General features: G+C 39.8%; 1 protein-coding gene across 3 annotated transcripts in view; it reads left to right on the top strand.

Annotated features, from left to right (window-relative positions):
* Nucleotides 1-1,609, top strand: part of LOC106964784 (H(+)/Cl(-) exchange transporter 5-like) — a 34,392-nt gene extending 32,783 nt beyond the window's left edge. For 2 of the 3 annotated variants that reach the window (XM_015060480.1, XM_015060481.1), the window contains one exon: nt 657-747. In XM_015060480.1, the coding sequence (XP_014915966.1) occupies nt 657-747 (91 nt within the window). Of the gene's footprint in view, nt 1-656 lie in introns of all 3 variants that reach the window. The other variant, XM_015060479.1, reaches the window with a different exon arrangement.
* The last annotated feature ends 19,669 nt before the right edge of the window (nt 1,610-21,278 follow it).

The raw sequence follows: 21,278 nt of genomic DNA, 5'->3' as shown, positions 1-21,278 counted from the left end.
CGTCTGCTTTAGATGCTCTGCTCTGAGGCCAACAGGACGAGGCCCAGACTTTGATCAGAGTGGATCCACTTTTGAGGGTACAGAGGAATTTAGTTGATCTGCATTGGCGAAAAAAGAGATAAGAATTTTACTTTGAAACTAATATTGAAAGTAAGTCACTCCGTTTATTTGTTGGTTGAAATGAAGATAAAAGCTTGAATAAAGTCAGAATTCTGACTTCAATCTGAGAAAAGTCTAAGTCCTTTGTTGTTGTTTTTCCAGTAGCCCTAATCCTCTGCCGTACGTTAAAGACGTGTTCTAAAATTAAAATAAATGTGGCACCCTGCTCTAAGCTATTCCTTCCTTTCAGCTGAAGCAGATTTGAACCTTTAGTTGACCTAAATTTGAAACTCGGGTCAAGAAAATATACCATGACATACTTCAAGCGTATAAGGCGGGTCAGTCAGGGTTGATCCCAATTTCCTCCTGTCCTTCCACACTTGTACATCCCATTTTTAGACTTCTCTAGTGTCTATAAGAAGAAAACGATCAGTTTCTTTCTCTAGAATGTTTCCTTCAGAAGCTGATATAAAAAAAAAAGAAAAACAACACAATGAACCACTTTCTTGTCTGAAAAGTCCGAGCTTAACCTCCATCTTTTTGTGTCTCGTCATCAGGAGGCTGCTGGGGATCATCACTAAAAAGGACATCTTGAAACACATGGCACAGATAGCCAACAGAGACCCGGACTCCATCCTCTTCAACTGAACTCCTTTCATTTGACGCTTCCACCTCCCGTCCACAGAGCTGGACGGAGGACACACACCAGCTCGGACACGCCTCACCTCCCCTCAAACCAGAGACTTCCAGCGTTCATTTGCACAAACAATTCACGGCCGGCCGAGTTGAAATTCCTGTGATTTTTTCTTTTCTTTTTGGAGGCCTTCTTGGATCCAATGAAGCAAAATGCTCCCTGTAGCAGTGACTCACCCGGAGAGCTTCAGTGGGTGTGGGCGACTCGCTCACGTGTGCTCCTTTTGGCACTTTCCTTTCTCTGTGTTTTTTCTCGTTTTTCGAGGGTGTAAACTCGGAAGAAGTCTGGAATCGTCCTGAATCGACCGGAGGGAGGAGATGATCCGACGTGACGGACGCCGAAAACTAAAATAGGAGGTGAAGGGAAAGGGGAAAAAACTTTAAAAAATGAAGTGGGTGAAAAGAAGATAGAGAGGTTTGGGAAGCTCCCCGAATGCCCCGGAGCTGTCCTCGCAAGTCCAGACAAGACGCAGTTCTCCGGGAGCAGAGGATGCACCGATGGCTCGCCCACAACACCGGAGGGCATCGATTCAGGAGTCCCACGCAGAGGATTGCACAGCTACACTCCGACGAAGACATTGACGACCGCCTGGGAAGTCCCCAGAAGTGTCTCCCTTATGCTTGAGACTTTGGCGGCAGCCTGGGAACTGACCGGCCACCGTCCGGACCGGCACCGTAGCAGAACCGCTCTGATCCGAACACCATGCCATGCCTTAAGGGAGCGCCGCAGTGGAAGGGCTTAAAGAATCATGACACATTGATTTAATTTAATGTCAAATTGTTGACCCCACTAAATTATTACACTGATTTAAACAGATTGTGTTGTCTCTTTTTATGTTGACGTTTTTCCTTTTGGCTGGCTGAACTTAATTTAAACAGGCTACATTTTTAAAAATCCTGTCAGAATCTTATCCAAGACATCCAAATATTCTTGTTTGAAATACTTAGACACTTTTCAACCTCTTTATTGCATCATGCAACTGCATTTAGGGCTGAAGTGATTAATTGCGATTAATCAATTATTGAAGTAAGCGTCAACTAATTTAGTAATTCTTTAATTGTTCACCGGAGTGTACTGACCCATAAGCGCAATAAGGCTGAATTACTCGCGATTAATCAGTTGAAATAATCATTATATACATTAAATAAGAATATATACATTTTATGTTTAAGATTAATACAATCTTTGTTGCTGAATCTTTTCTACCCAGAACTCCTTAAGTAACAGTTTTAGCTTCAACTAATAAGCATCAATTCCAATTATTAATCAGTTAATCATGCTAGAAGTATTTTTTTAACTACAGTCTTTGCTATGAATGATTAAGCGTATGCTACAGGAATATTTTATTGCATTTTAGACAATAAAATGTTTTATTAAAACAAAATCAATTGCTTATTTGTTAGTAATTTTTTAAGATATAACTAATATTGTATAAAAAAGGCTCAGGTGGTTAAATTATGTCTAAAGAATGTGCCAGTTTTTAAAATCTGATTAATTGGAGGAATAATCAATAACTAAAATTGTCATTTTTCTAGAATAATGGCCTAAGTAATGTTTTGCCATGTGTTTTTTTGCTCTCCCCCTCTCCCCCCATCATCTTTTGGGGGGAAAAAATGACTTAATCCATTATTTTAGGAAACTGACCAAATAATAGTTGGGGTCTGTTTTAAGTTGTCAAAGTTTAAGGTAAAAATATATAAGACACTGGTAAATATCAATGTCTTATATTGATATTTATAAGAGATAACAGTAATATAAATATCAAATATTGGCCCAAATCTTCACATCGGTGCATTCCTAGCTGTAACGTGACATGATGCGGAAACGTTTCTGAGTAAATACTTTTCAAAGTTAATTAGTGGAATCGGGAAAATGTGCAATTAGCCGCTGCTTGTTTTCATTTCAGACGTTTCATCCCCGTCAAATCCCGCTCAAATATTTCACGAGCCGAACAATATTATCCTAGACTCAGTTTTAAACCTTTACAGTCCCAGAGGGTTCATTTCTGATGACTTAATGCAGGGAAGCCGAGACTCATAAAGTTTTATTTAATTTTTTTTATTGATCCTTTGAGCTGATTTTCTGTTTTCCTTCCATCAGGGCCCGGAGCTGCTGTGCATGGCCAGCATAAACACCGAGGCGAGGGCCGATAGAATTGATTTCAGAAATACTCTTTGTCCTTTCAGAGTTGGTGTGGCACAGAAACGAAATGTGTCCTGGGAAGCCGTGAAAAAAAACGTGTTTGTTCGTTCAAAGGTGCAACTTTTATTCAACTCCGCTTCTCCGTTATTTCTATATGTTCAAATACATTTAGAGATACGTGGTTACAACAAAAAAGACTGAAATTTGACTGTATTGAGTCAACATACAACCTTTTTTTTTTTTTTTTTTGCAAAAATAATGAACTGAATCCGATTTATTACCTCCCATCAGATCCAACTGACAGACAAGACCAAAGCAGCGTTCCGGAGGAGACTAAATGAATCCTGATTAATCAGATTTAACTCTAAAATCTAATCGAATGTTAGAGTATTTCTTCCTCACTCTTTATCAATCTATCTGTTTCCATCTGTTATCCACAAGTTCCTGTTTTTCATCCAATTTATGCTTTTCATTCAGCGCCAGGAAACCCCCCACCCCTCACAAAACTCTGTTTTCATTCGTTCTGGATCAACCATCTGAAGCTGAAATTTGTTTCACTGCTGGTTGTTTAATAGAGATGCGTCACAAAGTTAAATCCTAATATTGGGACTTCTTATTCAACCTCTAAATGATTGGAGAAGAAAATTAAATGATATTCGAAAATACTGACTCATTCCTGGAGCCGCATTGCTGAGATACATGTAGCTACGCTTCCAACTTCACAAGAGTTTTGCTAGATTTGAACTAAAATTAGCATTTGGAGACGTTTTAACCTGCCTTCAGAGCAACTGCTAAAGCGATACCACAAATATTGAATTTCTAAATTTAAAAAATGCCTACAAGAGGATTTTTTTTTTTTGTGTCGTTTAAGCCTCACAAGTTTCCTCTCCACTTTCTCAGATGCAACTAAAAATAAAATCGAGGTTGTTTTCACCGTTTGCACCATTAAGTTTAATCACACAAACCTTTAAAGAACTTTTCCAACCCGTATTTGTTGCCGCTCCCTCTACAGGTCTGAGCTATGGTGTAGGTCAGGCTGACGCACATCTTGAAACATTTACCTCCCATTCTTCCACAGCAGCTTGCACGTCTCTGAAGACCCTGAGGGAACGTGTAAAAGATAATTAAAAAAAATAAATAAACAATAAATCCGAAGTGACGAAACCTTCTTTTAGCTTTGATGAGGGTAGTTACTCTAGCTTGGCTGAGTGTGGAAGGGGTTTTAGTTCAGCTGTAGGTCATTCAAACGTTCTCCCTAAGCTAAGGATTTAACCTATATTTAGTAAAATCAAAAGTTTTTGCTAAGCAAAAAGCACAATTTCACCTTAAATATGAGATAATCTGCACAAATCAACTGCCGCCCCTTGATGAGATGCTGCCCTGGGTGGTTGCCCCATTCCCCTTATATCAGAAACTGCCACTGAGTGAAGATGGTCAATTACAGAAGAAAATATGGGACAGCATTTCTGTAGAGGGAAAAAGGTAATACCAAAGAAGCTACACAGAAAAAAAAATCATCAGTAAAGGAATGTCATACCTACAGTGAAACATGGTGGTGGCTGCATCATGGTCTGGGATGACTTCTCTACAGATCAAGCTAAATTTTTATTTCCGTCAGTTTTTGACCAATTTTATAGGATGAGTGCTGAAGATATATATATTTAGCCTTTTAAGTTGAATATGTAAAAGAAAAATAATGGATTCATCAAACTTACTTAACTTATTGTGGTCCAGCTAGAATCCACAACTAAATCTGACTTTGTAGACATTACTTTATGTCACTGTCTGATAAAGTTAAATAACTTCTACAAGGTAGAGCTGCAAATACCTTCTCCTTGTTAGAGAGGAATGTCTACATGAATTACTCAGCGGGTGATTAGCCTACTTGAAGCTTTTTATTATCAGGCTTGTGCATGTATTGGCCCCAAAGGGTTTGAACAATGTCTGCTGTTGACCTGCGGAAGCCTGGACTTAAAAACCAACAAAGGCATCAATAAAATGACACAAAGAGGCCATTAGCCACTGAGAACGGCTGGTGCTTTGATTTTAAAAAGCAAAGCCTTTGTGTAATTGGTGCAAAATATCAATAGGAACTTCAACGCCTGTCTGTTTTATCCACACACAGATTATTCATATAGTGTTATATTACAAACACACACACTGGAGTATTTTATTGAGATTTTTGTGATGTAGTTTATTTTTCTCGTGGGACTTTTCTGTCTGGCAAAAGTTTGAGTCACACACAGACATCTTCATTACGTGCTTAGAGGCTACTGCTAGCTAGCCGCTAGTAAACCCTTGCTAGCTAGCTTTTTTTGCACCTATCATTGGTAATTTCTGTTGTGATATAGGTAATTCATAATACTCTTAAAACGTCTTTAAATTTGAGTTGGTCAAACCACCAGAAACATTAGAAATGGAAAGAAACTTGAGCTGGGATTTAACTTAAAACCACATTTTTTTAAATAGTTATTCTATAACCCTTGTATGTAGAAATGGGGTCCAACCGACCCCACACAGTAAACCTTGCATCATTTGCCACAGTCCTCTACGTTTGCCTCAGTCCTCGCACGCACAAGGATTAAATATGTTTGGGGCACAGTTTAGTTTAGATTTGATTATTTTTATTCAATAAAGAAGCTTATTTCTAGACGGGCAGCTATGAAAAGATAAGGAAAGGAGTTGCAGGGAAAAGGAAAGGAGGATATGTTTTTATTCACATTTTTATTAAGAAACAGCATGTTGAAGTACAATAAATCCCTAATATTTGTCTCAATCAAATTCAACTTCAAATGTGAAGTCAGATTAGATTAAATATTTTTGGTAAACTTGAAAATATATATAAGCCTAAATTATCTGTGTGTATTTATAATTTAAACTTTAACTGTGTATGTAATGAAGCTTTGCACTTCTAGAAACTGACAATTCCCCCACCCCTCCCCTGTTCAAAAATAAATAAACAAACAAATAAATAATAAAATAAAATGTTGTCCCATCTTGTCAAAATTGTAGAAAACCTGCTTTAAAATAAACAAGAGGGAAAACTGCATATGAATAAACCAAGCCATAAATTGATATCTGCTGAGCTGTGATGGTTGTTAAAGAATGAGAGTTGTGCTGACGACCCGTTCACCATCCTCACCGCGGACCACATGTTGACCCCCGCAGTTAATTATGGTCACTTCTGACTCACGGTCTCCTGCAGCGAGTCAGAGCATGTGTCTGGCCACATAATCCCTGTGAGAAGGAATTTCTGCTCGCCGAAGATGAGGAGGAGCGCGGTGAGGGATGTGGGTGTTTTGCATATGGATTCATTTATTTGTTGCACGTTTGCGTGTGTGTATGTTGCTGAATTGGATGTTTACTGCAACATTTTTTTTTTTTTTTTTTCAGTGAGGAGTGAGTGTGTGTACGTCTCAGGAATGTGAGCACATTGTATCCAACTTGTAATCACTCGGCATAGGCTTGATCTTACGTCCTGCTCGCTTCCTGAGACTTCACATGGGGCTCGGGTTACAGACCTGCCTGCGGGTTCTGCGTTCTCACACCTTGAACGTCTCTCTCTTTCTCTTTTCACCGATGCGCTCAAAGTATTTGGTTTTTCTCTCCATTTTAGAACTGTTGATTTTCTGTTTCTTTCCTGTGTTGTAATTGTGTTACTTTCTTATTAAATTTGCTTCTCTCTTATCAGAATCCCCCTGTTCCCAGGCCTTGCTATTGTATTGATGTGCATTACAAAGCAGCTGAAATATTTGGATGTGGTAACGAGCCAGTTTTAAGGTGTCATCCTACACCTTGAAGTGTCAGAACCGTTCTTTTCTAACATACCTGTCTCTCTCTCGCTCTCCTTCTCTCTCTCCTCTCTCTCTCCTCTCTCTCTGTGTGTGTGTGTGTGTGTGTGCGTTTGATTGTGATACCTTGTGGGGACCATTTTCTTGACACATACAACGTTGTGGGGACGCTGCTCTTTGTGGGGACTGAAGCCTGGTCCCCACAAGGGGAAACGTTGTTTTTGGATCAGGGGTCAGGTTTAGGACTAAGATGTGAATTGAGTTTTGGTTAGGTTTAGGGTTAGGTATGTAATGGTTGGGGTTAGGATAAGGGTAAGGTTTAGGCTGTAGAAATGAATGGAAGTCAATGGAAAGTCCCCGCAAAGATGGCCACGAAAACGTGTGTGTGTGCGCGTCCTGAGGGCTGCGCAGGTTGAGCGAACATTCAGGAGTAAGCCCTGCCTGCGCTGTGTGTAGGTGTGCAATCCAATCTGCTCTGCACTGTTTCAACCAGGCTGACTTGGGCTCACCTGAACTTATGAGGCACAGGTTCCCACAGCTTCATTCCCCGCTGCCGCTGCTCATGTAACAGAGTAATCACGCTGACCTTTTTCCTGCCAAAAATAACAAACAACCTGAGGCCAGTCAGAGGAGGGGAACCTTTTTTTTCGCTCTACTGTCTTCTTCAGGATTGGCATTCGGCTCTGCGTTAATTGTGTTTTGCATCTTTTATCTTTGGCTGAGAAATAAAAAAAATAGAGAAGTTTATTTTTATTGCCGACATATCCATTATTTGTTTTAAGGCCTTAAAAATTAGGCATTTCTGAAAATGTTTTGGTCCAGTCATAGTGTAGAAATGTCATAAGAGTGGTGGGTGTTGAACCTACGGTGACACACATGAGGCATACAGTATGAGAGAACATCTCTCATTCAGCCCTTGCATCAGTTTTACTCCTGGAATCCCAAAGTGACATCAGAAACAAACAATCAGAGCCAGGAGGCGAGTCGTAAGGTGCATAAACGCCAGCCCATTTTAGTCCGCTTCAATAGAACTCTGATTCGTTTGTCTAGAAAGTCCGGTTCATTTGGAGAGGTGTGAATATGCAGTCGCACTCTGAAGCAGACTTAAAAGAAAGTGAACTCTGGTCTGGTTACAAACGTAGGTTTCCATTAGTTTGAAGTGAATGCTGGTGCAGTTTAATTCATATGTTAATGCCAAGAGGCCACTTCAAAAGCAGGAAACGGACCCTAGCTCAGGGCATTCTGGGTAAATGCAACCAAAACAAAGTTTGAGTCTACCGCTAGCAGGAGAAATGGCTTGTAGTCTTTACCAAAGACAAAAGAGGAATCCTACAACCGCTAAAACCAACAATCTGGGGTATTAGGGACACTCTGAAAGGTTCATCAAAGGGTTTGGATAGTTTGACAGAGTGCAGTGTGAAAGCGAACCGTACCAGCAACTTTTCTCCCCAATGGAACCGATTCTACCTGACTATGAGGTTTGATAACACTGTCAGTACTCTCAATCATGCTGATTTACAAGCTCCTCGCTAGTTCCTGTTGTGGGGAACTAGCGTACTACAGCTAAGACATGAAATTGCTATCATAACCATACTTCCAGCAACACAGCCAAGAATAAGGTGTAGCCATTTTATTTATTTATTTTGGTTGTTTTTTCTTGGTTTTCCTGAATACACCTAAAATTAATTCTGATCTACCCCCAGGATCATGTTTAGTCCTTTTCAGAAGCTGATATTTCTTTTTTGGTTGTTGGTCCTAATCCTAACGCTAGTTTTCCTCCTGGGCTTTAGTTTTTTTTAGTTTTGTGTTGTTTTTCTTGTTGTGGGTAATAATAATGCATTTGATGTGCATTCTTGTACCACTTCTGTGCTTGAACATCTTTTTTTTTGTCATGTGGTAGCGAACTAATGGTAGAATTTTATTTTATTTTTCCTTTCTTATGCTTTTCAGAGGATTTCGGCTTCCAGGAGGAGTCAGTTTTACAGGCCGACTCTTCACTCCCAAGCTTTGCGCCCTGGTTCGGAGCTCAGGTCTATTCCTGAATCGGGGTGATGCGTAAAGGCTTTATTTGTAACAGATTCAGTCACGCATGTCTGTGATTTGTTGAACAATGCCACTGTGACCAATCCAGCAGACTACTGTGAATTATTTGGAGCTCTGCTGGACACACACATTGAAGGCATACGCCGCGTTCCCGTTCTAACTTCTTTCTCCGAGAACACTGACGAGAATTTTAATCCGACCTGATCTCTCTGCCAATCTAAGCTGCAGCAGTTGTCTTAGCGATTTAAAAAACAAAATACTCTGAGTCAATTTTCTTATACACTGTCCATAAGGTGGGCAGGATTTCTATCGAAGCTGCCCGAGTCGAGCTTATTTTTATTCCCCAAGCCATGTTTTTCAAAGATCTCACTTGTTCTCCACACGCTGAACCTGTTCCAAGTTATTGTGCAATTTCTCCTGTCCAAACCCTGCTGGAGAACTTGGATCAACACACATCCCAGAAGCAACTTGTCACTAATTCATACCGCCTGTTCTGCAGACTGTGTGTATATTTTTGCGTAGCTATAGACTGAAATACACCGAGATAATTATCTAACAAATTCACTTGTTTACCTTTCATCAGACATTTGTTTTTCCAGGTGTCATTCATCATATGATATAATTAAGCTTGTGATTACAGTCAGTAGAGAAGAAATTGAAGAATGGAGTCGAATTAAAACATCAAACGTTGGGAACAATGGGACTGAGTTTGGTTTAACTGTTTACGTTTTTGGACAGAGGCAAAAGTTAATGTTGTGGTTCTTCTATCTATAAAAAATCACCACTGTCCCTATTCCAACATGTAATGATAAAGCTATTGCTATATTTTACATTTTAAATTTAAATTATATCTGCTTTTAGAAGACTTTCATTGTGTCACTTTAAATTTAGATGCTGCATCCAGATTCGTCTCGATTCCTCGTCTGGTGGAAGTAATCCAGATTCACTTTGGGTGCGTATTTAAAGCACACTGGTTGAAGTTACAGAATCAAACAAGGTGAGTGTAGTTGGATAATAAAAATTGTCCTCAGAGCTGAGAAGGAGCCGACCACCATCTTCTAGATGCAAAGGTTCGTGTTGGGATGCGACTGGCTCTAAAACAAACATCTGTTGTGGTTTCTAACTTGTTTTAAATGCTTCATCCTGACAGAAGGTTTATTCTGTCTAAACCATGTTGAGGAAACAAAAAAATCAAAAATGTTAGCTCAGTCCAATGGCTTTAGCTTGGAACTGCTGCTCGCAGCTAAAACCTTTTGATCAGTATAGCTATGTCGTGATCCATGGCTCTTTGTTTTTCTTTGGTGTTCTTTTCCTAATCATTTCTGGGTTGTTTGTTATTGTGACTAATGTCTTGCCATATCAGGTTCAATCCTCTGTATTGAGTTTGCTTTTTATTTATTTCTGTTCTGCGTTCTGTGAAGTTTTCATCGTACTCTTGTGTTAGTCTTAGCCTTTTCCCGTCGGTTTGTAGATGCTTTTGTGGTTGGTTCAGTTCTCTGTGGATTTATTGATCTCCTTCGATCAGTTTCTCTGCTCGGTGCTCTCCTCCAGCTGTTCAGTGATTTTTTTATTTTTTTTATTTTCCATCTCAGGATTCTGGTAAAGCCTAAACCTTCAACTGATCGACAACCAAGTCCTCAGGATCATGAGGTTGAACATTAATTGAATGCAAGCGTATCAGGTGACGTGTATTTGTGTAAATAGGGAGGGCGTGGCCTAAATTTTATATCAACGCTCTTATAGGTCTGTGATCTTCCTCAGTCCAGCTAATTAAACTCCTTTAGAGATACCAAGAGTGCATAACTTTGTGAAAAAAAGAAATAACATTTGTGATAAACATCTACTGTAGGAAATCTGTTGACATTTGTAATGCCGCATCAATTCATTTCTATTTGTAGGTTTTAAAACAAAGAAAAAAAACTATATTTTGACAAGAAGACGTATACATTTTTTTCTACAGGAATTTACTTGTAGGAAATGATGTGGGGGGAAAAAAGTGCATAGTTTCCGACCTACTGACAAAAACCAATATGTGTTAGAGGAATCAAACATGAAGCTACCAGGAACCAGCTCTCCTCCAGTGTGCTCATATTCCAGAACCACCCGAGGGCCCAGACGGAGAGGCTGTTCAGAACTCAGACATGGCCAAGGCAAGGAGGGCTGAAACCCGACCGCCGCCGAACAAGGTGCACGAGTTTGAACTTGAAGAATGGGCAGAGGAATATTTAAAGACAGAGTGTGTTTAAAAAAAAAACACAAAAAAAACGCTTTATTGGAATGATGGGATAGGATTGTCTCCTGTTGGACCAGATGGATGGACCCGAGGCTAGATTGGAAACGGAGACAAATTTCTACTTCGACAGAGGCGCCAGCGAGGTGGAGGTGGGGTAGTGGTATGGGCCAGGATTTCATTCAAAGCAAGGAAACGATGTCACATGTAATGTTCATAAGTAAGATTTGAAAAACTGGAGTATAAAGATTTAAAACTGTATATTTAATGAATATTTTGGTCACTTTAAGGGAAAAAAACTTGTGGAGAAAGTCATATCAACAATAGAGTGTCAATGTTGTTGATATTGGAGCCATGATTTATGTAAATGAGCTTGTTCCTTCATACTTCAGAGTAGGATTTAATAAATCCTTTCTATTTTTGCATATAATCTTCCTGTCAGTCAGCACCAGGGTTATCCTGTCGCATAACCTGCAGTTATAGCCTTTCCCTTGATATGTTAATTCCTCTTTATGGTCAACATTTTGCATTTATTTTTAAAATCAAATTTCAACTGTAATGGAAATGAAAAAAAAAAAAAAAACCTGTTTTCTCCCCTAAGTATCTCTAATACTCCAGCCTCTTAGTCCAACATGGCCGCTTTATGCTAAACTTTTACCATAGTTGCATTAATAGACTTATTTCCTTTTTCAAATCCTTTAAACATGTAATATTGGTTTTTAATAACATTTTTGCTATGGTGTTGGGATCAATTAAGTGCAGACAAATGGATTTGATATTTTATTCCTAATAATTAGCCTAGCCTGTTAGCATAGCAACGTGTAACTCCTGCTAGCTTTTCCACTTGTAACCAGGGCAGTATGAAGTTTGTCTCAGATACTGACTGGAGAATCTTAACATATTTTTAATTTCAAGAATAAAAGAGTGTGAGACAAAAGTGTATGTCATAAACTTTTAAAGTTGAAGAGGAAACCTATATTTGCTATATTTGGAGTATATTTTGGAATAACCTATATTTGGCGTTAACTTGATTTGTTTCCGTCCTTTTTACCCTTTGTCTGTGCCACTGTTTATCACTTTGTCACATTCCGGCTGATTTATCCAAAGATGTTCAATATGAACTGATTTATTTGTGTTGCTCCAGTTGTTTTAGTCACTTCCTTCCTTCCTCTTCTGTTTCATTCTCACAGACCTGCTCATTTGCATATGCTGTTTGTTGTCCTCCCCATTTCCTTCCTCAACAATGTGCTGCCTGGTCATCAGTGTGGACCACCTCGGTGGGTCTCCATGGCTTTTTTTTTTCTCATGGATCTGACCGTCTCCAACACGAACCCTGCATAAGTGTGAGAAAGCAATCACATGGAGCCACATTGCTTTTTCCTGAGCTCATTCCTCGCTGGCGGTTCCCCTCAGCTTCCTGAGACAAGCCCGTTGTGTGCCAAGGAAGGGTGCTTTAAAGACCTTATCAAAGGCTCGGTGATGTTTGTCGCGCTGCCGCAGGAATAACCACATTGTTTAGGTGCCCTGCAAGGTATTCTGATAGCGCCACTCCCACTGGTTCTGAAATTCCCTTTCCCAATGGCCGGTAGTGGAGGCAGCGGGGTTGAAACAGAAGTATTGTTCTTCGAAGAAAAGTGTGTGTGTGTCAGGTTGAGCGCTTGTCTGGCCCCACGTAGTCTCTTCAGGAAGTGTTGGCTTTTCTGTGTGTATGCGTGTATGATTTCCAGCTTTATAAAACTCATTTCCTGGCTGCCTCTAAGGAAAACATCAAGCATGATGGGCAATAATCAGGGAGACACAGAGAGAGCAGAGGGTGGGCTCCTGCTCTTTGGTGGATTTGTTGATGTGTGAGCGACGGGTGAAGGCTACATTGGTGTTAGATAAAGGGATTTATATACCGTTTGTATGACTGCTAGTGTGTGTGTGTGTGTGTGTGTGTGTGTGTGTGTGTCAGGAAGGGTGGTGTTACATGTATGTGGATAGAGGTTGAGGGGCAGGTTAAACAAACTCAAGGTCATTTGTTAAATCTCCTATTAAACACAGTAGGGTCAGAGAAAGGCAGATAAGTGCTAAAAACGGCAGTTTTTTCCATTTATATTCAGCCGACATGGGCCCCTATCAGGCCCACAGTCTGCAATGATGTTATGGTGGAAAAGATTAGTAGTCAAACAGTGGCGAGATCAGGAGCGTACGCCTGGGTGAATGTGAAGTTCATTATTTTCACTTTATTTTAATGCTGCGCCTCTCATGATGTCTGTAATGATTTTGACCGTGCAAAAAAAAAAAATTTTTTTCCTTGTAGTCATTGAGTTTTGGTCAGTCAGAAGAGACCAGGGAATGGCTGTGACACGGGGGGAGTTGTAGTATTTACAATTCCAGTTCACCTTTGGTGGGTTGCTGTTTGTGTGGGAGCCTTGGCCAGGTGGTTTGCTCCCGTTGGGTGGCCTATGGCTCCTGGGGGAGTGTGGGGGCCTTTGGTGGGCCTAGAGGTGCCCAGGGCTTTGGTGAACCTCCACCCTTCTTAACCTCCCATGGGTTCACCAGGTGGAGACAATCCACCCCCTTGTCCTAGTCCTTCTAGGCTCTGGCTGGTGATTCGGGGGGTTTCCTTAGCTTGGGTGCTACTGCTTATTTGCTGACAACCTACTTCTGTTTGAGGCCGTCATTTATATGTGTCTGCCTTGGGCCTTTTTGCTGCTCTTTATCGCTGAGTTTTATTTTATTTTATTTTATTTTTTTGCAGGAAAATCTCTTGAGACTCATTGTCTCATTTATAAGAGAGACCTGTTAAGAGCCGGGGTGCAGGGTGTGATGTTATCACCCCTCTAGCAGCTGCACACCTCCAGCTAACAAACTTGCTCATATGCACCCACTCAACACAGACACAGTTATTTCTACACACACGATCCAAATGGTTGAAGGTCACAGCGTATTATTACATCGATGTGGCCTAGCTGTCTACTTTGATGCTGCACACAGTCTTGGTTTAATAAAGTCGATTATGCAATTAGGATACCATCACCTTCAGATATCCTTGTAGCGCAAATCTGCAGTAGCATGTCTTCTTAGCATGTAGTACCATGAAATGCTGAAGGTAGAACATGTTATTAATCCTCTTGGAGTCTTGGTGTGAAGCTCAGGAGGAGCGTGGAAAATGTCACGGTCAGAAAACGCACACAAGTAGTTTTTTTTAGGCCAGTGGCATGGATTGTTCACAACAACAACAAAAAGTTTCACATCATTTTTAAACAGTCTAGTCTCAACAGACAAATTAAAACTGCTTTGTAAGCACTGAGAAAACACCATGCTAACTGTTAGCTGCTAACAACATTAAAGTTGTTAATGTTCCAATTGGTGCAAAAGGGTTATTCCACTCATTACAATAGATTATCTCTAATTTAAAACACAAAATCAACTGTTACTCAGATTATTCTTGAGGCTTTGAAGGCCAGAAAAGAACCAACTCTAAAGTAATATGAAGTTCATTAGATAGCATCTGCTCTGATGTCATGACAGCATTTGGGGTAAATCTTTGCTAGTCGAAGTGTCAGAAGGCCGAGCACTTACACGCTTTCGTTTTTCGACCCATTGCCAAGATATTTCAGTCACACGGCCAGAAGAACACGCCTAAAAACGCATTGACTTTGTCAGAACCACTGAACATGTGTTTTGAGGAGCAGGTCCAGAGGAGCCTAGGTGCCGCTTGAATCTATCCACAACACAACCGGATCAACCTCAGGCTGAAGATTACATTTGACAAGAAGATATTTTTGCCTGTTTTCAACCACTTTTTTTTTTGAAGACAAACATTCTTTGGAGACCATTTAAGCTTGAGCTGCTCAGAAAAGTCTGTTTTTCGTTTTCCAGTGATTTAGAGATAATTCTGGTCGTCATACCCAGTGCCACATGGGAACTGCTGCAACAAAGATAAAGAACTTTTAAGACTTGATGCCACTTGATAAGATATCTTGGGAACTCATTTTAGGAGAAAATGGGTTTAAAGTAAAAAAAAAAAACTGTCAACAGACAATTATGCATTTAATTTTGCCTTTATAATTTTGGCTAAGTGGAAAAAATGAAAAAGATGTAAGTAATGATGAACATTAAAGCGATGGATAAATCCTGAAGTGCAGGCTGGTGCACTAAAATCTTAATAGATTTCATGTTTTGCAAAGATTTTTTTAAAATAAAAAACACTTACTATCCCATCAGTGTAAGGGATGAGGAGAAATAAATGAGGGAACAGGATGTTTTCAAAGGTTTACAGGGACATTTCTGCAGTGTTGAAATGAAGTTCTGTTATAACATTAGCAGTTTATCTTCTACCTGTAGTATACAAGTCTCTTAAAATCTTCATTTACCATACTTGTAGATTAGTTTGTCCAAGTGGTTGAAGCTAACGTGTAGTCCAAGAGCGTCAAGTCTTACTGTAGCTGGTTAAAGTTGGTTTTGTGTCTTCTTTGGCAGTGTGTCCCTCGCGTGAATATGAGCAGGAACGTTAGCAAAGGTTGAAGGAGCACTGAAGTATCCGTGGTTGATGCTCCAATGAAGTCACTTTGTGCCCTTGGCTCGCCAGTTTCACTGAAATATCTTGCCGTATTTTCTGATTATTCAACTGACGCTGTGCTCTGGAACATCTACTGGAAGTTAAGAATAACTTTGCTAAAGTTTCTCGTTTATGCACCGCAGATGTAGTAAATTCACGTAGGATCAGAATTTTAAAAACATCACTATTATCACAAATTACACGTCTCTAGGCAGTTGCCGTTTAGAAACGCACAACAGGTGCGCCTCAGTTCTGGATTGACCTCTCAACCCAACAAATAAATGGGAAACATACATCCTGTTAGGAAACATTGTGGGAATAGCTGCAGGTATCAAGCTCTCTGTCTTTGGGCGTGACTGTAGAGACTGTAGCAGCTGCTTCACGACTGTTTTAAAGCAACAACGTCCCAACTGAATATGTTTCAGAGGAGCTATTCATCAGTCAAAGGAGATATTTCATTTCAGTTAAATTTATGGCAAGATATCAATCTCACTGTCAGGATAAATCTCTAAAGAGAAAGGGAGCCAGGACTGAGAACTTAACATTGCCCTTCGTTTTACAAACATGTCTGAATTGTTGTCTCTTATTCCATGTATGACTAGAAACGGCCAGAAAATATACAATGTATTAGCACTGACCAAAAGAAATTAATTGACAACAAAAACTTTACTTCATGTATATCTAGCTATCTATCTATCTAGCTAGATATTTAGCTAGCTAGCTAATTTCTTGCGTATCTATTGATTTACTTAGATTAAATTAAATAAATGGAAGAAAAACATGATGATACTTTAACTCTTAAAACCATTAATGTGTTTGGTGTTAATGGCCAGTAGGTGGCAACAGTGTCAAAATTGACACTGTACGAAAGATCAAGAATGGCTAAAGCAGTGACAGACTTCAGCCTTTCCTGTTGTCATTAACTTTGACTTACAGTGCTTTGCAACTGCAGAGCTCCACTTAAATGGTTCAGACCAATACTTAATGCTCACAGAGGCTCCTTCATTCAGTCTGACTGAGCCTGAGCTATTTTGCAAAGACGGGGCAAAAATGTGGCAAAGCAGGTTTTGGCTTAACTAAAAGACTAATATCATTGACTTAGGGAGACCGGGTGCAAACGTACACTACAGTACACATTTCATATTTTTGTTTGTGAAAAATTCTAAACCATAATTTTCCTTCTACATCCAAGCCGTACACTAGTCTGTGAAATAAAACTCCATTAAAAACCTTTATTCAGATAATGTAGGGAGGTCAACATAAAATCTTTGCTTGTCTTTTTAACTTCACAGCTTTAAGTGTCTAAACCTACTGCACTTAAAACCATTAAAGTTAAAATAGCAGAAATGATTGATCACATGGATCAGCTTTGCCCCAGTGGAATATCCAAAATTACTTTTCTGTTAAATGAACTAAACTCTTCCATTTGTCATTAAGAGTCACACAGTTGAGAGAGGATTGGATCAGACATGATCATCTGTTTCTTCAACTAATTACTCAATAACGTGATCCAGGGGTCTGGATACGTTTATGACCTCTTGATATTTTAGCCAAATGCTACAAACATCACCTTCCTTTGTGTCACGCTTAGTGGATCATTTGCAACAGCGAACCATTACAGCAAGTGGAGCCGCTTCAGCAATCTGGTCCCGATGAGTTCTGTTTATTGCCATGCCTCCGTGCCTGCAGCATGATGTCACTGCTTCTTTCTAATGTTTTAAACATGTTGGGGATAGATTTCATAAATGGGACCCTTCAGAGATTCACCAGCACTTCATTATATATATATATATATAGCCCTGCAGATGTTCTTGGATGAAATTTGGAAAGGCTGTTTATTTGCACCTGTGAGATCAATGGCAGCTGTGTTGGACAAGCACTCACTAATGAGCAAAGAAGAAGAAGATATGACATGTTGCCAATGGGCTTTGGGAGAAACTTCTGGTTTACATTAATATGAAATAAACATCAAGGGTGACAATTGTAGGGCGTAGTACTTTTAGCTTTCGAGGTGTTTTATGAAAAATTATGCAGTGTGTTCCTGGGTTCAAAACCACAGTGCCATTAAAAAAAGTAGTTCTTACAGATTTCTGCTGTTTTTGCTAATTTGTCACACTTGAATGTTTCAGATTGTCAAACAAATTTTCAATTTCAGACAAAGATACTTGAAAGCAAATACAAAACTTCCGCAAAAATATTAACTCTGGAAGTTGAGAGCTACATTATTTTATGATATTACTCATCCTTTTTTATCAGTTCCTTTATGGTGTAATCTCTCATTTCCCATGCAAGCTTCTCCTTTGGGCTTTACAACAAAGCGTAGCCACTTATACTGTAAATAAGGGTGATCCACCAGCGAAGTACGCAGAAGAGCAGAGACGCATAAAGTGTAAATCCAGGGTGACTTGCCACAGTTAAGGTCAAAGTTCATAATTGAACAATACAAAAGAGAATCTTCAGGAGGCCAAAATTTACCGTTGACCTAAAAGAGCCTCACACATGATGCAACATGGTTGCAGTATTGTTGAATGTGGTTGTGGATAGATTGGCTAGCTGTTCCACTTTGCTATAAAACCATAGAAACAATTAATTCTGCTTTTGGAGAACCGGTCTGTCAAATAGAGCTTGCTCTCTTCCTTTGAAGATATGTTATCGTGTTCAGCAAGCCGCGGTCGTTTAAAACATGGAGGAGCGCTGAGTGAATCGTGAATGGAAGCTGAAGTCGGCGCAGCTGGAACCTGGAGTCTGGGCCCATTTTACATATAGTTTACAGAGTTTTATCATAACTGCTTGCTTGGTGTCTTTCTTCCAAGTCTGGAAACCAGCGAGTAATCCCTGATATTTTTTTCCAAAGACTGCGACTCCAACTTATTCCCAGTGATATTGCAGAAAACAAACTATTTATGTGCCCAGTTTTGCAGGAACTTCCAAGTTAAACGGAACATTGGGAATTTATGATTTGCCACCAAAAGCTTTAGATAGGATGTCAAAACTCTTAAATTCTCAACATCTGGCTGCTGTGATGCATTTCATAACATGCAGGTAAGGGTTGAGCCAACAGCTGGTCAGAAAGGCTCAAACAAAAGCAGATTTCTTCTATCTTAAAATGACTATTTCTAACACATCATAGCTGTTACGATCCGTGTTTCTGTGTGTTTATTTTTGAGTTTTTCTGTGTAGTTCTGTTCCCTGTGAGTCTGTCTCTGCGTCTTCCCCGTTGATTGTTTCCCAGGTGTGTCTCATTCCCTTAATTACCCCGTGTGTATTTAAACCCACCTGTTGTCTGTGTTCTTCGTCGGGTCCTTGTCTAAGTTTGTGTAACGTACTTCCAAGTTGTTGTTAGTCTGCCCGCACAGTTGTACTGTGAAGTCCTGTGCTGGCATTAGCTCATCGTGTCAGTCTTTGTTGTCAGTTGCTACCGGCATCTAGCTGTGTGCTTGCCTCTCGCCGTGCTGCCTGTCCTGGACTGTTTATCGAGCATATTCATCATTAAACTCATCTTACTCATCACCTTACCTGGGTCTCGGCGTCATCTCCTCACCGCAACCACCACACTTCATGACAATAGCAATTTATGTAAAATCGCATTGTGTTTACTGACAGACACTGAGGGTTATTTGCAAGGGAGGAACGTGTTGGTCTGCAGTCTATTAACAAAAATTAAATGCGTTCTGCAGTGTTTTCACATTTTGTCACGTTACAACCACAAACCTAATTTCCTGACGCATTTGGGAGAGGAAATAGGACATCTTTAACGTATAAAAATCTAAGATGGCACATTTAGCCCCCTTTATTCTAATAAGTAACATCTGGTACAACCAGTTATCTTCAGAAGTTTGGATCATTTACTAAAATGGTCCAGTAAAAGTTCAGACTTAACTGGAATATTAAATCAAGCAAAATTGCTGCTCACAGTTGCTCTCGACCCACAGTGACTCAGCTATTCCGAAAAGAAAAAAACGAAAAGTGCAAACCTGGTAGAGACTTGCCTCAAAAACCCTGCAGCTGTTACCGCAGTGAAAAGTACCGACATGGTGTGAATACAAATGTGCACTTATAGGTTTGTTTGGGGGTTTGTTTCAAAATTTCCTTCTAATTCATGATTATGCACTATATTCTGTGTCTATGTCCGTTCAAGTCTCAGTGAATATGTTCACGTTTGGTTTTGTGACGTGGCTAATGGTGGAGAATAGACAGGAAGCACTTTTGCAGTAGTCTGTACGAAAAGGTCTACTCAACGTTTTGATGATTCGGTCTTGGCACTTGACTCTGTTCTGGATCTACTTCTGTTCATTCAAACTGAAGTCATTTGAACCTGATCATTTTCACAAAGAGCTCCATCTCCAAAAGTACAAAGTTCACCATGTTAACTTCAGTCCCAGAACATTAAGATAAACCAACAAAGTGCATATTTAGTAGAATCATCGTTTCTGCCACAGAGCAACACTACCAATTACCTTGACCACACAGAGAAATCAAACCTCACTTTTACTTTTCACATTGTATCATTTTGTCAACAGACCTCATGAGTGAACCGTCCAGTTGGCGTCGTCTGTCTGAGAATGGACTCCTCTTGTCACATGGACTGTAAATGGAGCTGGTGTCCGTCTCTCGTGACAATCAGATGATTTGTGCAAATTTTTCCTCAAACCCAAGCATTTGACATGCATATCTTGAATTTTTGAAGTTATTTACTTATTGTGGCAGAAGCGGACTCTTTGGCCTTGTGGCATGGCAGCAACGTTCCCTTGCAGGAAGGGAACAGATGGAAGTCATAATGAGAACATCTCTAGAAATGCTGTTAACCAGCATTAATCACGACTTCTGCAGTGCTCCGATTAAAATTCATAAACAACCTTCTGACTGAACTGAGCTGCTGCTAAACACATTTTATATATCTTTTGGCATCGCTCTTTCCTGCAGAGTAGCTGTGTGATTCAGGATACGCAGCGTTCTCACCACCTCGTAAAGAATAATATTAATTCGTTTGCTTACCCAGCAGACCTAAATAGGCTGCAGGGAAGTTTTCAAAACAACTTCTATTGATTTATTTTTGTTAGATTTGTCCAGAGATCAGCCGTGCGACAGTTGCACAACAAATTAAGTCAGAAACCAGAATCACTTCCTTCACTTGGTTCAATATGAATTGTTATGGGAAATGAATCTGTGTGAGTAGCTAATTTATCGTATCAATTTCTTGACTTATGAAGCGCAGGACACACCTGACTTAGTTAGATATACTCTGTGGATAATTGACAAAGACAGTGCTGTAATTATTATGGAAAAACTCCTAACAGCTTGAAATTAAATAGAAAATCTTTATCCTGGCAGGCGACATCAGTTCATAGCCTGAGTTTAGAAAGTTTGTCTTGTCCACAGGTGTGAATTTAGTGACTTAACCTAACATACCAAAAGCAATGACTCAAGACGTGCACAAAAAAACATTGCACGCTGTTTGTAATTTTAAATATTATTTCGACACGCATAATTACCTCCAGAAACGTGTTTTCATAACCGTGAAGTAAATTTGTTTCTTTTTGCCAAGCAAAAGTCAGTAGAGGTTGCGTTTGAATCATAATCTAAACAAGCGAAAAACTGTGATCACTAAATTGAAACTTTACATTTTCAATCAACACATTTTCACAGACGCGGGGTTGTAATCAGATATTTGTTTATTTTCCCAACAACACTGCGCCACTAATGTTCACAGCTACGTATAAAACTGTTCAGTAG

The sequence above is a fragment of the Poecilia latipinna genome, unplaced genomic scaffold (assembly GCF_001443285.1).
Source record: "Poecilia latipinna isolate Pla-1442-1.1 unplaced genomic scaffold, P_latipinna-1.0 Scaffold1719, whole genome shotgun sequence".
Lineage (NCBI taxonomy): Eukaryota > Metazoa > Chordata > Actinopteri > Cyprinodontiformes > Poeciliidae > Poecilia > Poecilia latipinna.
Note: the sequence above shows the minus strand (reverse complement) of the source record. Positions and strands in the feature narration are given on the sequence as shown.